At 67.6% G+C, this 14459-nt stretch overlaps 1 protein-coding gene across 1 annotated transcript; it reads right to left on the bottom strand.

Moving 5' to 3' along the window:
• Window positions 1-4062: 4062 nt before the first annotated feature.
• Window positions 4063-9693, bottom strand: S1PR5 (sphingosine-1-phosphate receptor 5). The gene is made up of 2 exons (XM_030546064.1): window positions 9610-9693; window positions 4063-5470 (listed from the first exon to the last, which is right to left on the bottom strand). The coding sequence occupies exon 2, from the start codon at window positions 5315-5317 to the stop codon at window positions 4154-4156; it is 1164 nt and encodes a 387-aa protein (XP_030401924.1). The 5' UTR covers window positions 5318-5470; window positions 9610-9693; the 3' UTR covers window positions 4063-4153.
• Between the last annotated feature and the right edge of the window lie 4766 nt (window positions 9694-14459).

The following is a 14459-nucleotide window of genomic DNA, read 5'->3' on the forward strand; positions in this document are numbered from 1 at the left end:
GGTCTAGAGTTACCGGCTGAACGGGCAGATGCAAGGGGATCAATATTGATTATGGGGAACAGCCCCCCACACTGAACCCCCATCCCACCCCCTTCTGAGACCCACACCCGTCCCGCCACTGAAAAAGCGCCTCCTAGCGCTGCCCTGGGGCACGTCATAACACACAGCGAAGGGCAGAGGCCGCGATCCTTGGGGACGAAACCTCTGTCGGACCTGCCCTTCTCTGCATTTCATGCCCCCCCCACGCGGGGGCAGCTGGGAGGTGAGTGACCCCAACTCTGTCCCTGAATGACCCGCAGGGTACAGGCCTTCGGGCCATTCCCCAGCTGGCCACAAGAGGGCGCTCCGATATAGCTCAGAGAACCACTGGGGGACACTATCCATGGGCCAGAGAGATGGGGGGGCGGAGTGAGTCCTGCCCCCCAGCTCCACTGCTGCCCCCCTGGGCTCCCTCCACTCTGCCAGTGGCTCTCAGTCCAGACCTGCAGCCCCCTGCTATCCCAGTCCTCCCCCCCAGCTCAGCCAGTGCCCCTCACCCCTGACCTGCAGCCCCCTGCTATCCCAGTCCTCCCCCCCCAGCTCAGCCAGTGCCCTTCACCCCCGACCCGCAGCCCCCTGATATCCCAGGCCTCCCCTGCAGCTCAGCCAGTGCCCCTCACCCCTGACCCGCAGCCCCCTGCTATCCCAGTCCCCCCCAGCTCAGCCAGTGCCCCTCACCCCCAACCCGCAGCCCCCTGCTATCCCAGTCCTCCCCCGCAGCTCAGCCAGTGCCCCTCACCCCCGACCCGCAGCCCCCTGCTATCCCAGTCCTCCCCCCCAGCTCAGCCAGTGCTCCTCACCCCCAACCCGCAGCCCCCTGCTATCCCAGGCCTCCCCCGCAGCTCAGCCAGTGCTCCTCACCCCCAACCCGCAGCCCCCTGCTATCCCAGGCCTCCCCCCCAGCTCAGCCAGTGCCCCTCACCCCCGACCCGCAGCCCCCTGCTATCCCAGGCCTCTCCCACAGCTCAGCCAGTGCCCCTCACCCCCGACCCGCAGCCCCCTGCTATCCCAGGCCTCCCCCGCAGCTCAGCCAGTGCCCCTCATCCCTGACCCGCAGCCCCCTGCTATCCCAGACCTCCCCCGCAGCTCAGCCAGTGCCCCTCATCCCCATCCCGCAGCCCCCTGCTATCCCAGTCCTCCCCCCCAGCTCAGCCAGTGCCCCTCACCCCCAACCCGCAGCCCCCTGCTATCCCAGTAATCCCCCCAGCTCAGCCAGTGCCCCTCACCCCCGACCCGCAGCCCCCTACTATACCAGTCCTCCCCCCCAGCTCAGCCAGTGCCCCTCACCCCCGACCCGCAGCCCCCGATATCCCAGGCCTCCCCCGCAGCTCAGCCAGTGCCCCTCACCCCTGACCCGCAGTCCCCTGCTATCCCAGTCCTCCCCCCCAGCTCAGCCAGTGCCCCTCACCCCCGACCCGCAGCCCCCTGCTATCCCAGGCCTCCCCCCAAGCTCAGCCAGTGCCCCTCACCCCCGACCCGCAGCCCCCAGTCCTCCCCCCCAGCTCAGCCAGTGCTCCTCACCCCCGACCCGCAGCCCCCTGATATCCCAGGCCTCCCCCCCAGCTCAGCCAGTGCCCCTCACCCCCGACCCGTAGCCCCCTGCTATCCCAGGCCTCCCCCCCAGCTCAGCCAGTGCCCCTCACCCCCGACCCGCAGCCCCCTGATATCCCAGGCCTCTCCCGCAGCTCAGCCAGTGCCCCTCACCCCCGACCCGCAGCCCCCAGGCCTCCCCCCCAGCTCAGCCAGTGCTCCTCACCCCCGACCTGCAGCCCCCTGATATCCCAGGCCTCCCCCCCAGCTCAGCCAGTGCCCCTCACCCCCGACCCGTAGCCCCCTGCTATCCCAGTCCTCCCCCCCAGCTCAGCCAGTGCCCCTCACCCCCGACCCGCAGCCCCCTGATATCCCAGTCCTCCCCCCCAGCTCAGCCAGTGCCCCTCACCCCCGACCCGTAGCCCCCTGCTATCCCAGGCCTCCCCCGCAGCTCAGCCAGTGCCCCTCACCCCTGACCCGCAGCCCCCTGCTATCCCAGTCCTCCCCCGCAGCTCAGCCAGTGCCCCTCACCCCTGACCCGCAGCCCTCTGCTATCCCAGTCCTCCCCCCCAGCTCAGCCAGTGTCCCTCATCCCCATCCCGCAGCCCCCTGCTATCCCAGTCCTCCCCCCCAGCTCAGCCAGTGTCCCTCATCCCCAACCCGCAGCCCCCTGCTATCCCAGGCCTCCCCCCAAGCTCAGCCAGTGCCCCTCACCCCCGACCCGCAGCCCCCTGATATCCCAGGCCTCCCCCCCAGCTCAGCCAGTGCCCCTCATCCCCAACCCGCAGCCCCCTGCTATCCCAGTCCTCCCCCGCAGCTCAGCCAGTGCCCCTCCCCCTGACCCGCAGCCCCCTGATATCCCAGGCCTCCCCCCCAGCTCAGCCAGTGCCCCTCACCCCTGACCTGCAGCCCCCCCCTTTCTGCTGTCCAAGGAAGGTGTTTGAGACCTGAGTCTGCCCTGGCCAAGGGGCAGCCGTGGGCAGCCGGGAACGGTCTGGGAGCCGGGCAGCACACGGGGCGAGTCCCAGGCCACGGCCGTGTCAGGCTGAGCTGTGTCCCTGCCTTACCCCATTTTCCTGAGGAAACTGCACCATGTCCTGCCTCGCCTCCCCGCACCCCTGTGCCGACCATGCCAGGGTCACTACCTCGGCAATCCCCCCCCCCAGCCCAACTGCTCCCTGGGGTGGCCTGGTCTCTGTGCCCTGTTCAGGTGCAGCCCACTCAGACCCAGCAAACTGAGCTCGCCCCCATGCTGGATACCTGGTGACCCTCCCCCCATGCTGGGGTGCCCCCGAATCACCCCCTCCCCCGAACAGCAGAAACCATGGCTGCCACCCAGGGACCTGGCACCGTGGCTCTGCCCACCCAGGAAGTGCCAGCAGAGAAGGGGGGGGAGGACAGGACAGGGAGTGCCAAGGAGGCTTTTTATTACAAACCTGTTAAAAAAACCAACAACATGGGGCCCCGAGAGGCCTTAATTTACCACGAGTGAGGGGAGCGCAGGGCCTGGCCAGAGAGCCCCCAGGCAGCGTGGGGGTGCGGATGGGGGGGGTCTCCTGTACTGGGTCACCAGAGTGGGAAGTGGGGTGTGCTGAGCCTCTGGGAGGGGGCCCAGGGGTTGTAATCTGGGTTGTGCTGGCCATGGGAGGATCTGGGATCGGCTCTGCGCCGGGGGGGCCACATGGGCCGTAGGATCCGGGATCGGCTCTGAGCCACGTGGGGCGTGGGATCCGAGATTGACTCTGCACCAGGGGGCTGCGGGATCTGGGATCAGCTCTGAGCTGGGGGGCTGTGGCATCCGGGATCGGCTCTGCGCCGGTGGGCTGCGGGATCCGCTCTGTGCCGGGTGGGCTGTGTGGGGCATGGGATCTGGGATCAGCTCTGTGCCGGGGGGGCTGCGGGGGCTGCGTGGGGCGTGGGATCTGGGATCAGCTCTGAGCCGGGGGGGCCATGTGGGGCGTGGGATCTGGGATTGGCTCTGTGCCGGGGGGGCCACATGGGCCGTAGGATCCGGGATTGGCTCTGAGCCACGTGGGGCGTGGGATCCGAGACTGACTCTGCACCAGGGGGCTGCGGGATCTGGGATCAGCTCTGAGCTGGGGGGCTGTGGCATCCGGGATCGGCTCTGCGCCGGTGGGCTGCGGGATCCGCTCTGTGCCGGGTGGGCTGGGGGGGCCATGTAGGGCATGGGATCTGGGATCGGCTCTGTGCCGGGGGGGCCATGTGGGGCGTGGGATCTGGGATCGGCTCTGTGCCAAGGGGGCCATGTGGGGCGTGGGATCTGGGATCAGCTCTGTGCACTGGAACATTTGGTGGGGGGAATGGCTAAGGCAGCTTGTGTGAGCCGATTCGGGCCCACAGGTGTTAACGCGGTGGGCCATACAAATATGCTGCCCGGACCAGCAACAAGCTTCATACAGAGCAGGCCAGCAGGGGGCACCCCAGGGCACCCCAGGGCATCCCGGCAGGGGTCCCTCACCTCCCAAGCAGCCAGGGCTCCAGCCATTCCAAGTCGCAGGGGCACCTGTCCCGACTCTTCCCCCGGCCCGTGCTGCGCTCCTACCCCAGTGCTGGGGAGGGGGGCTCAGCACTCGGCACTGGGCACCGGCACCTTGATGGGGGTGGGCGTCCCGTTGCCCGTGGACAGGCTGGTATCGATCCCCTCGGGCCGGTGGGACGAGCGCTCTGATTTGCTGGTGCTGCACTCCAGGATGGGGATCCCGAAGCGCTGGGCCGGGCTGTCCTCGGCCGGCCGCACCAGCAGGCAGCACAGCAGTTTGAGGATGGCCCGGCGCAGGTCCTTGCTGGTCAGCGTGTAGATGATGGGGTTGAGCAGGGAGTTGATCATGGCCAAGCCCAGGAAGTAATCGGCCTTGTAGAGCACACGGCAGGCCTGGGCCTGCACCTCGCACCACACGTCCAGCAGCAGCAGCAGGAAGAGGGGCAGCCAGCAGGCCACAAAAGTCCCCACCACGATGGTGACCGTCTTGAGCAGGGCCATGTACTTCTGCGAGCGCTTCAGCATCCCTTTGCGCAGGGTGCCCAGCCGCGGGCTGCTCCCCTTGACCATGCGGAAGACGCGGGCGTAGAGCACCGTGATGGACACCAGGATGGCCAGGAAGACGGTGATGCAGAAGAGGATGTAGCTCTTGGAGAAGAGCGGCAGAACGGTGGAGCAGTTGTCCAGCCTGTCCAGGCAGTTCCAGCCCAGGATCGGCAGCAGCCCCAGCAGCACCGAAGCCGCCCAGGTGGCCCCCACCAGCAGGAACATACGGGCCTTCTTGTCGCTGTGGTGGGGCTTCCTGCGGCTCATGGTGATGTGCCGCTCGACGGCGATGGCCAGCAGGCTGAAGACGGAGGCGGCCAGCGTGATGAAGACGCCCGCCTCCCGGAGGAACCACAGCAGCGGGGTGAGCTGCAGGGTGGTGGCGCCCGACATGGCGATGTTGGCTGTGTAGGCCAGGCCGGCCAGCAGATCCGACAGGGTCAGGTTGCCCAGCAGGTAGAACATGGGCGAGTGGAACTTCTTGTTCCTCCAGATGGCCAGGAGCACCACCAGGTTCTCCAGCACGATGAGGGCGCAGACAGCCAGGAAGGCCACCGCATCGGCCTTCAGGCCGCCCTTGTACTTGCCGCTGGCCTGCAGCTTCCCCGTGTAGTTGTAATGCAGGGAGATGAGCTCATTGTTGTGATACTCCCGGTAGAGCCGGACCAGCCGGGCTGGGGACTCCGCCGTGATCAGCTCCATGCCGGTGGCCGCCGCGGGTGCTACATGGCGCGGCCCTGCCCGCTCCGGCTCGCCAGCAGCAGGGGCTCTCCTGCTTGCCACGGGGGGTGCTGCTGTGGCTCAGCGGCGGGGGGACGCTCGGGTGTGGGGCATCCCCAGCCCCCCAGGAGAGCACTGTGAAGAGGGGAAGAGGGACATCAGGACCCTGGGGCCATGTACCGGCCTCTGGGCGCCCAGGGGGCTGCAATTGAAGGGGCAGGCTCCACCAGGGCCATGGAGAATGCAGGGGGCTGGGGGGCAGAACTCCACACAGGGGCTGGTATTGGGGGGCTCCCCTGGATCACCCCATGCTACCTCCCCCACACAGAGCTCCTGCTCTCGCCTCTCACCCCCCAACACCCTGCACCCCCCAGCCACTTCCCCCACCACACATATCTGTACTTGGACATCACAGACCGCTGTGTATGCACCCCCCCGAACCCCCCCAGCCTGTGAACCCGGCGGGATGCTCCCCCTCCATGCCCTCAGTCTTCAGGCAGCCAGAAGAGCCGCCAGTTCCCGGCTCTGCCCTGCGTCGCCTGCTTTCTGCAGTGCGTCTGGGGCTGCGCACGGTGCTGTGCTCTGGCCCTCACGCCCCAAGTATTCAAAGCACCAGGAATCCCAGCGCCGGCTCCCCACTCCCCCGCTGGCTCTGCCCACTCCTCGCTTGGCATCGGTGCCCTGCCGCTTTGCAGCAACTGGTGCCCCCTCAGGCTAGCAGGGTGTGGGCGTCTCAATCTCCAGGGCATCGCGCTCTGATTGGCTGCCAGGCAGCTGGGAAGGGATCAGCTGATGCCCTGTGCAAAATGAGGGGCACTGGAGTCTGGGGGGACCTTTGCCTGGGGTGGGGGGCTGATCCAAAGCCCAGGAAGGTGACGGAAAGCCCCCCCCCCCACCCCTGCAGAGCAGCTGTGGGGCTGTGCCTCAGCTCCGGGCCAGGCGGTTAAATACCAGACACTCCCTTTGAATACCCAGCCCAGGGGCTGCTGGCAGGCGCTGGCTCCGCTGGGGCATGCCAGGCACTGCTGGAGACGTCACAGCCCTGCCGCCACCGGGGCCTAGCCCCATGGACCAAGCGGGCGAGGGGGCCGGGACGTGGGGGGCAGAGCCAGGCGGGTCTCCCAGGGCCTCCTGCAGCAAAGCTGGGCGCTGGGTCATGGCCCCCATGGCCTGTCCATCCCTCAGGCCATGGCAGAGCCTGGAACAGCTCCCCCCCAATTCCCTCCGCCCGCAGGGGGTGTCTGGACTGGGGCTTTTTCCCCCCCAACCCCTCAAGACTCAAATCTCCACAGCCCCTTTGTCACCTGCAGGGTTCAGCTAGTTTCAAATCCCCCCACCCCCACCCCGTAGCACACACCCGCTGCAGGCTGGGCCAGGCCGGCAAACAAACTCTGGCAGAATAACAGCAGCTGGGGCTGGGGGGCGGGGGACAGCCGGGACCAAAGGGCGAGCCAGGCTGGGATCCTGTTCTGTATAGAATGGCCTGGAGGGATTCATGGTGTGGCTGCGAATTCTCCCAGGAGCCAGGGCCTGATGCAGAGATGGGGACGGGTCACTTGGGCTGGCAAGGACAAAGGATGCAGAGAACAGCTGCATTGGGAATGACACCTGCTCCCTCTCCCAGGTGCCCTATTTACCTCCCCACCCCACCCCTGTCATGCTGCTAGGGCAGGGACTCTCTTACTGCGGGTTTGTGCAGCGCCCGACACAACGGGGCCCCGATCTCGGCCGGGGTCTGGGCAGCACCCGGCACGACGGGGCCCCAATCTCGGCCAGGGTCTGGGCAGCGCCCGGCACGATGGGGCCCCGATCTCGGCCAGGGTCTGGGCAGCGCCCGGCACAACAGGGCCCCGATCTCGGCCAGGGTCTGGGCAGCACCCAGCACGATGGGGCCCTGCTCTCGGCCGGGGTCTGGGCAGTGCCCAGTATAACGGGGCCCTGATCTCGGCCAGGGTCTGGGCAGCGCCCGGCATGATGGGGCCCCGATCTCGGCCAGGGTCTGGGCAGCGCCCGGCATGACGGGGCCCCGATCTCGGCCGGGGTCTGGGCAGCGCCCGGCATGACGGGGCCCCGATCTCGGCCAGGGTCTGGGCAGTGCCCGGCACAACGGGGCCCTGCTCTCGGCCGTGGTCTGGGCAGTGCCCAGTATAACGGGGCCCCGATCTCGGCCGGGGTCTGGGCAGTGCCCAGTATAACAGGGCCCTGATCTCGGCCGGGGTCTGGGCAGTGCCCAGTATAACGGGGCCCTGATCTCGGCCAGGGTCTGGGCAGTGCCCGGCACGATGGGGCCCTGCTCTCGGTCAGGGTCTGGGCAGCGCGTGTCACAACGGGGGCCCTGATCTCGGCCGGGGTCTGGGCAGCGCCCGGCATGACGGGGCCCCGATCTCGGCCGGGGTCTGGGCAGTGCCCAGTATAACGGGGCCCTGATCTCGGCCAGGGTCTGGGCAGTGCCCGGCACAACGGGGCCCTGCTCTCGGCCGTGGTCTGGGCAGTGCCCAGTATAACGGGGCCCCGATCTCAGCCGGAGTCTGGGCAGTGCCCAGTATAACAGGGCCCTGATCTCGGCCGGGGTCTGGGCAGTGCCCAGTATAACGGGGCCCTGATCTCGGCCAGGGTCTGGGCAGCGCCCGGCACAACGGGGCCCTGCTCTCGGCCGTGGTCTGGGCAGTGCCCAGTATAACGGGGCCCCGATCTCAGCCGGGGTCTGGGCAGTGCCCAGTATAACGGGGCCCCGATCTCAGCCGGAGTCTGGGCAGTGCCCAGTATAACAGGGCCCTGATCTCGGCCGGGGTCTGGGCAGTGCCCAGTATAACGGGGCCCTGATCTCGGCCAGGGTCTGGGCAGCGCCCGGCACAACGGGGCCCTGCTCTCGGCCGTGGTCTGGGCAGTGCCCAGTATAACGGGGCCCCGATCTCAGCCGGGGTCTGGGCAGTGCCCAGTATAACGGGGCCCCGATCTCAGCCGGGGTCTGGGCAGTGCCCAGTATAACGGGGCCCTGATCTCGGCCAGGGTCTGGGCAGCGCCCGGCACAACGGGGCCCCGATCTCGGCCAGGGTCTGGGCAGCGCCCAGCACGATGGGGCCCTGCTCTCGGCCGGGGTCTGGGCAGTGCCCAGTATAACGGGGCCCTGCTCTCGGTCAGGGTCTGGGCAGCGCGTGTCACAACGGGGGCCCTGATCTTGGTCAACATTTCCATCATGCAAACACTAACAGGCACTTGTCCTCCCCCAACTCCGGCCTCTCCCCGGCGCACTCTGAAAATCCCCCTGTGGCGTCTCTCTGAGCCCTAGGAACCAGGAGTCCTTGTGGCACCTTAGAGACTAACAAATTTACTTGGGCATAAGCTTCCGTGGGCTAAAATCCACTTCATCGGCTCCCACTCTGAGCCCTATAATGTATCATTCGTCCCCGGGGCCCCAGAGCAGCGGCACAAAGCCAGGGCGTTCGGCGGGAGCTGCACCCCAGGGCAGCATGGTGCCTCCTCAGGCTCCCTCTGAGCACTGGTCAATATGGGCATATGTGAGACCAGCGGGAGGGGCAGAGGGGGCTTCCCTCTCTTTGGCTCTAGGTAGCCCGACCTTGCTCCACAGACCCAGCACGGAGCTTGGGGGCTGGGTGTGACGCCCTGGGGGACGGAGGGGGGAGCCTGACCCGGCCCAGAACCCAGTGATGCCCTGTCTCCCCACCCCCAGAGCATGTGCCTAGGTCACCCTGGCACGTCGGGAGGGGCACTGCCCGAGGGCCAGCGTGGGGTGACTCCCTGTGACTAACCCAATAGGGGGGCTCCGCGCTAGGATCGGGGCTGGCAGGGGAGGGTCGGATGGCTCAGCAGGTCTGTGATCTGCCCCCAGCGAGGGGCAGGTGGCAGAGACCCAGGGCCCATCCCCTGCCACCCTCGAGAGCAGGGCCCCATGGACACCCCGAGGGGCCAGAGCCCGAGCTGGGGTCCAGGGACCGGGGAGGGCCATGCCTCCCACGGCATCGAAGGCAGCTGGGAGCATCTGCCCCTGGGGATCCCGGGGTCGTACCGTGATTCTGCCCCATGGGCCGGGACCCCCCCCCCCCGCGGTGCATTAGGAGTCGGAGCCCCTGGTCCTGCGCTCCGAATGGGGGGGCCATGGACACCCCCCGATTGAATCCAGCTTTGAGCCCCGAGCCTTGTCCGCGCGGGGCAGGCGAATCCCCCAGCGCCGCGTTCCGCCCGCAAATTCCACGCGGGACAATCCCGGGTCCCCCTCCCTCCCGGGGGCTCCCCCGCGCCAGCCCCGCGCTTACCGTCCGGCCGCGTCCCAGGCTGCAGCGAGTAACGTGCTGGGTCCCGGAGCCTGGCCCGGTGCCTGGTCACGTGGGAACCTCCCGTTCCCCCCCCCCCCGGCCCCGGCGCAGCCTTCACGGGGGTGCAAGTCTGGGCTGCAAAGGGCGAGGAGCTGAGACGGGGGCTGCAGGGCAGAGCCAGGACTAAAACCCAGGAGTCCTGGCTCCCAGCCCCCCCTGCTCTAACCACCAGCCCCTACTCCCCTCAAAGCGCTGGGGAGAGAACCCAGGAGTCCTGCCTCCCAGCTCCCCCCGCTCTGACCACCAGCCCCCACACCCCTCCCAGAGCCGGGAGAGAACCCAGGCATCCTGGCTCATCAGCCCCCACCCCCCTCCCAGAGCCGGGAGAGAACCCAGGCATCCTGGCTCCCAGCCCCCCCCGCTCTAACCCACCAGCCCCCACTCCCCTTCCAGTGCTGGGGAGAGAACCCAGGAGTCCTGCCTCCCAGCTCCCCCCGCTCTGACCACCAGCCCCCACTCCCCTCCCAGAGCCGGGAGAGAACCCAGGCATCCTGGCTCCCAGCCCCCCCGCTCTAACCCACCAGCCCCCACTCCACTCCCTTCCCCCTTCCCAGTGCTGGGGAGAGAACCCAGGAGTCCTGCCTCCCAGCTCCCCCCGCTCTGACCACCAGCCCCCACTCCCCTCCCAGAGCCGGGAGAGAACCCAGGCATCCTGGCTCCCAGCTCCCTCTCGCTCTGACCACCAGCCCCCACCCCCCTCCCAGAGCCGGGAGAGAACCCAGGAGTCCGGGCTCCCAGCCCCCCGCTCTGACCACCAGCCCCCAGCCCCCACCCCCCTCCCAGAGCCAGGAGAGAACCCAGGCATCCTGGCTCCCAGCCCCGCTCTCTGAATGTCAGAACCCTTCACTGTGGGAAGAGTGGCTGAGCTGGGAACTGGTCTCTGGGGTGGGGCTGGGGGCAGGGCCCCCCAGTGCTAGGGAATCGTTTCGGGGCGGGGGAAAACCTGGCCCGGGGCAGCAACATCAGCCTCCGGGGGCTTGGCCTAGCTCTGACCTCAGGGCAGCAAGGAAGAGGCTGCCCCCCTCGCGCCCCCCCCCCGGACCTGCACTGGGGAGCAGCTGGGAGGCCTGACAGCCTGGCCCAGCTCCCAGCACGGACCCGCCACCCTCCGCATTCAGATGCTAATTCTGTCCCCGCATGCCAGAGTCCCTGGCACCGCACCAGCTGCCCCCATCCTCGGCACCACCCAGCTGCAGGGGCCCGGCCGGGGGTGGTGGTTGGGGCCTGGCGCAGCCTGGAGCTGGCTGCGGCAGGGGAAGGGTACTGCAGTGCCCCCGTCCAGGCCATCCCATCCGCTACCCAGGGGCTACGCTGCGGGCAGGGGCCACAGGGTGGTGAGAAGGGGAGGGGAGGGGATGGGACAGAGTCCCACGGCATCCTGCGGGGCGGGGGGCCATGCAGCCTGGATTGGTATTGGGGAGTCTGGGACCAGGGGGTTGGGTGAGGGGTGATCAGTCAGTGAACGACAGGCAAAGCCCAAAGCCTGGGCTCCCATGGTGCCCCTCAACCCTGACCCACAGCCCCTGCTATCCCAGCCCAGGACTCCCCCCTCAACCCTGCCGGTGCTCCTCACTCCCAACCTGCAGCCCCTGCTAGCCCAGATCAGCCCCCCCCAACCCCAACCTGCAGCCCCCTGCTATCCCACCCTGGGCTCCCTCCTCAGCTCTGCCAGTGCCCCTCACTCCTGACCTTCAGCCCCCCGCTAGCCCTGCCCAGGGCTCCCCCCGCAGCTCTGCTGGGGCCCCTCACTCCCGACACGCTAGCCCAGCCCAGGCCCCCCCCAACCCCAACCTGCAGCCCCCTGCAATCCCAGCCCTACCCCCTAGCTCCACTGGTGCCCCTCACTCCTGACCCACAGCCCCCCGCTAGCCCAGCCCTGGGCTCCCCCCCAGCTCTGCTGGTGCCCCTCAACCCCAACCTGCAGGCCCCTGCTATCCCAGCCCTGGGCTCCCCCTCCCCCAACAGCTCTGCCGATGCCCCCCAATCTCAGCCACGCTGTCCCAGTTTTTGCCATTTCCTTGCTATCGCGCGCCCCTAATACCCCTCCCCAGGAGCCAGCTGTCCGGATTCGGGTGGGGGAGGGAGTCCCAGCTCAGAGGCAGCTCAGGGGTCCGGGGTCTGGGGCGCTGCCAGCTACAGGGTTAGGGATGCTCCACTGGCTCTGTGTGCGTTCGGCTGGCACTGCCCAGCTGGGAGGAACAATACCCTGTTCGGGCAGGCGGAAGGGGCAGTGGCTGTGCCTAATGCAGACACAATAGGGATGGGTCCCATGGGTGAATCCTCCAGGAGCACTGGAAGACAGCTCAGCTCCCTCTCCCCAGGGAAAGGAGGCTCAGACTGCAGCCTGGGGTCAGAGGATTTCAATGCACCACTGGGATGGGGGGTCTCACCACTCCCTGGGCATGAAGGCACATGGGAGGAATGATGGGAGCCAGAGCACAGTAGGAACCACCACACCCAGCGCTGGGGAATGCAGCCCCCGTGGCCCATGTGTCCCACCCAGAGGCAGCCGCATCTCAGCACCTGGCTAGGGGTCCTTGATTCCATCTCGCCCTCCCAACCCCACAAGTGCAGGTGCGTCTTGCTGTCACCCCGTGACAAAGTGGGACTGTTCTTAATGTTTTCTCTGAATACTGTGGGGGGGCCTCAGTTTCTGGCCAACCCTCTGTTGCCTGGCAGCTAATGACCCAGGCCCTTCCCCCCTTCCGGGGATGCTAAAGGTGTGGGAGACAGAGAGATCAGACGACCTCCTGGCCCCGGAAAGGAGCTGAGCAGAGAGGAGGGGCTGGGGGGGTGTTTCAGTCTGGAGCTGGCTGGGGACGAGGAGTGAAGTGCAGACGTGGGGGTCTGGGTCACACACCCCCAGAATGGACCCGGGCGAGGGGTCTGGTTCTCTGTACCTACAAGCTCTGTTTTAGACCCTGTTCCTGTCATCAAATAAACCTCTGTGTTACTGGCTGGCTGAGAGTCACATCTGACTGCAAAGTGGGGGTGCAGGACCCGGTGGCTTCCCCAGGACCCCGCTGGGGTGGACTCGCTGTGGGAAGCGCACGGAGGGGCAGAGGATGCTGAATGCTCCAAGGTCAGACCCAGGAGGTGAAGCCGTGGGAGCTTCTTGCCCTGCAGACAGTCTGCTCCAAGGGAGAGGAGGCTCCCCAAAGTCCTGCCTGGCTTTGTGGGGAGCAGTTCCAGAGCATCGCCCGGGGACTCTGTGACACCCCCCCCTGCATAGCACCCCCTGCCTCTCACCCTCTAGCCCTTGATCCCAGCCCCTTCCTCCTCTATCTGCCCCCCGGTGCCTTGTGCGGCTCCGGGCCCTGCCCCTCCCCAGCCACATTCCCCGGAGACGAAGCAACAGCTGCCGGGGTGATGGGAGCTGCCAGGGTGGCAGGTGGGAAGATGCCAAGGGGCTGCCAGGATTCGCCTATTTGGGAGCAGCCGTCCAGAGTCCCGTCTGCCCCATCCCATCCCTGCCCTGGGGGCTGGGCTGGATGCTGGGGGTCCCTCGGGCTGGAAGGGCTTCCCAGCCCCATTGGTTCCTGTACCCCAAACCCAGGTGCCAGGCTGCATCCCACCCCAGACGGCCCTGGGTGCCAAGGTTCACCCAGCTGGAGGTGACCAGTTCCAGGCAGGGGAAGGGGCGACATGGGGCCCACCGGACAGAAATTCAAGTCTGGGGCAAGGTCTTAGGTCTGGGCAGGATGGGGAGAAATGGGGGGCAATGGCCCCCAACCCTAATACTTCCCTACTGCTTCCACGGAGGGGAGGGGGCAGAAATGTCTGACCTCTGCCTCTGCCAGGGTTTGGGGGAGACATTTGATCCCTGGGCTCCTGCACGGTGCCCACTGTGGGAGCAGCACCCTCTTCCCTGGCCCCCAGGGCTGGGCACCGTGTTTCCTCCTGGGGTCCCAATAGGCCGGAGCCTCCGGATCCTCCTGCCTGTCTGGGGGAATCTGACCCCCGTGTGCCCTCCTGTGGGGATGCAGCCAGGGCACTATCCCTGCAGAATCGGCCCCCAGCTGCACCGCCTGGCACCCAGCCCTTCTGCTCAACCAGTTCATCCGCCCGCGGCCCCTGGAGTGCTGTGCTGTGTTCTGTCTGTCTGTCTCCTCCTCCCTGCCAGGCAAGCCCCAGCCTGCTCCCTTGGGTGCAAGCACCCAGCCCTTCCACCCCAGGCCTGCCAGGCCTGGGGATTCTGGCTTATTGGGTTGGGGCTGGGGGTCAGGACTCCTGGGATCTGTCCCTGGCTCTGGGAGGGGAGTGGGGGCTGGTGGTTAGAGCAGGAGGGGGCTGGAAGCCAGGACTCCTGGGTTCTCCCCAGCTCTGTGAGGGGAGTGGGGTCCACTGGATCAGTGCGGGGGGGGAGGGCTGGGAGCCAGGACTCCTGGGTTCTGTCCCTGGCTCTGGGAGTGCAGGGGGCTCTAGCCCATGGGGGTGCAGCGTGGTGATCCCACAGGAGCATGGGCAACCCGACTCGCAGTGCTGGGACGTGGGAACCGCCCGGGGCACAGGCAGCTGCTCAAGCACCGACAACCTGGCTGCTGAGCGAACAGCACTGGGGGCTGCTCCCCGGCTCCCTGCCCCACCCCAGCACATCCTGTGGCTGTGAGAAGCAGAGCCAAGCCGCCCTCATGACAGCCCGCACAGCAGCACTGGGGGAGGGGCCGTTCACCCTGAAACCTAATGGTGCTAATCAAAGAGCAACCCTGTTCACTCTTTCTGGGAGGGGGGGTGATATCTAGAGGTTAGTGCAGCGGGGGCTGGGAACCAGGACTCCTGGTTTCTACCCC

This window comes from Gopherus evgoodei, unplaced genomic scaffold (genome assembly GCF_007399415.2).
Source record: "Gopherus evgoodei ecotype Sinaloan lineage unplaced genomic scaffold, rGopEvg1_v1.p scaffold_40_arrow_ctg1, whole genome shotgun sequence".
NCBI lineage: Eukaryota > Metazoa > Chordata > Testudines > Testudinidae > Gopherus > Gopherus evgoodei.

Bases quoted from the DNA above. Each gene is read 5' to 3' on its own strand.
- S1PR5 (XM_030546064.1), bottom strand. From the start codon at position 5,317: ATGGAGCTGATCACGGCGGAGTCCCCAGCCCGGCTGGTCCGGCTCTAC.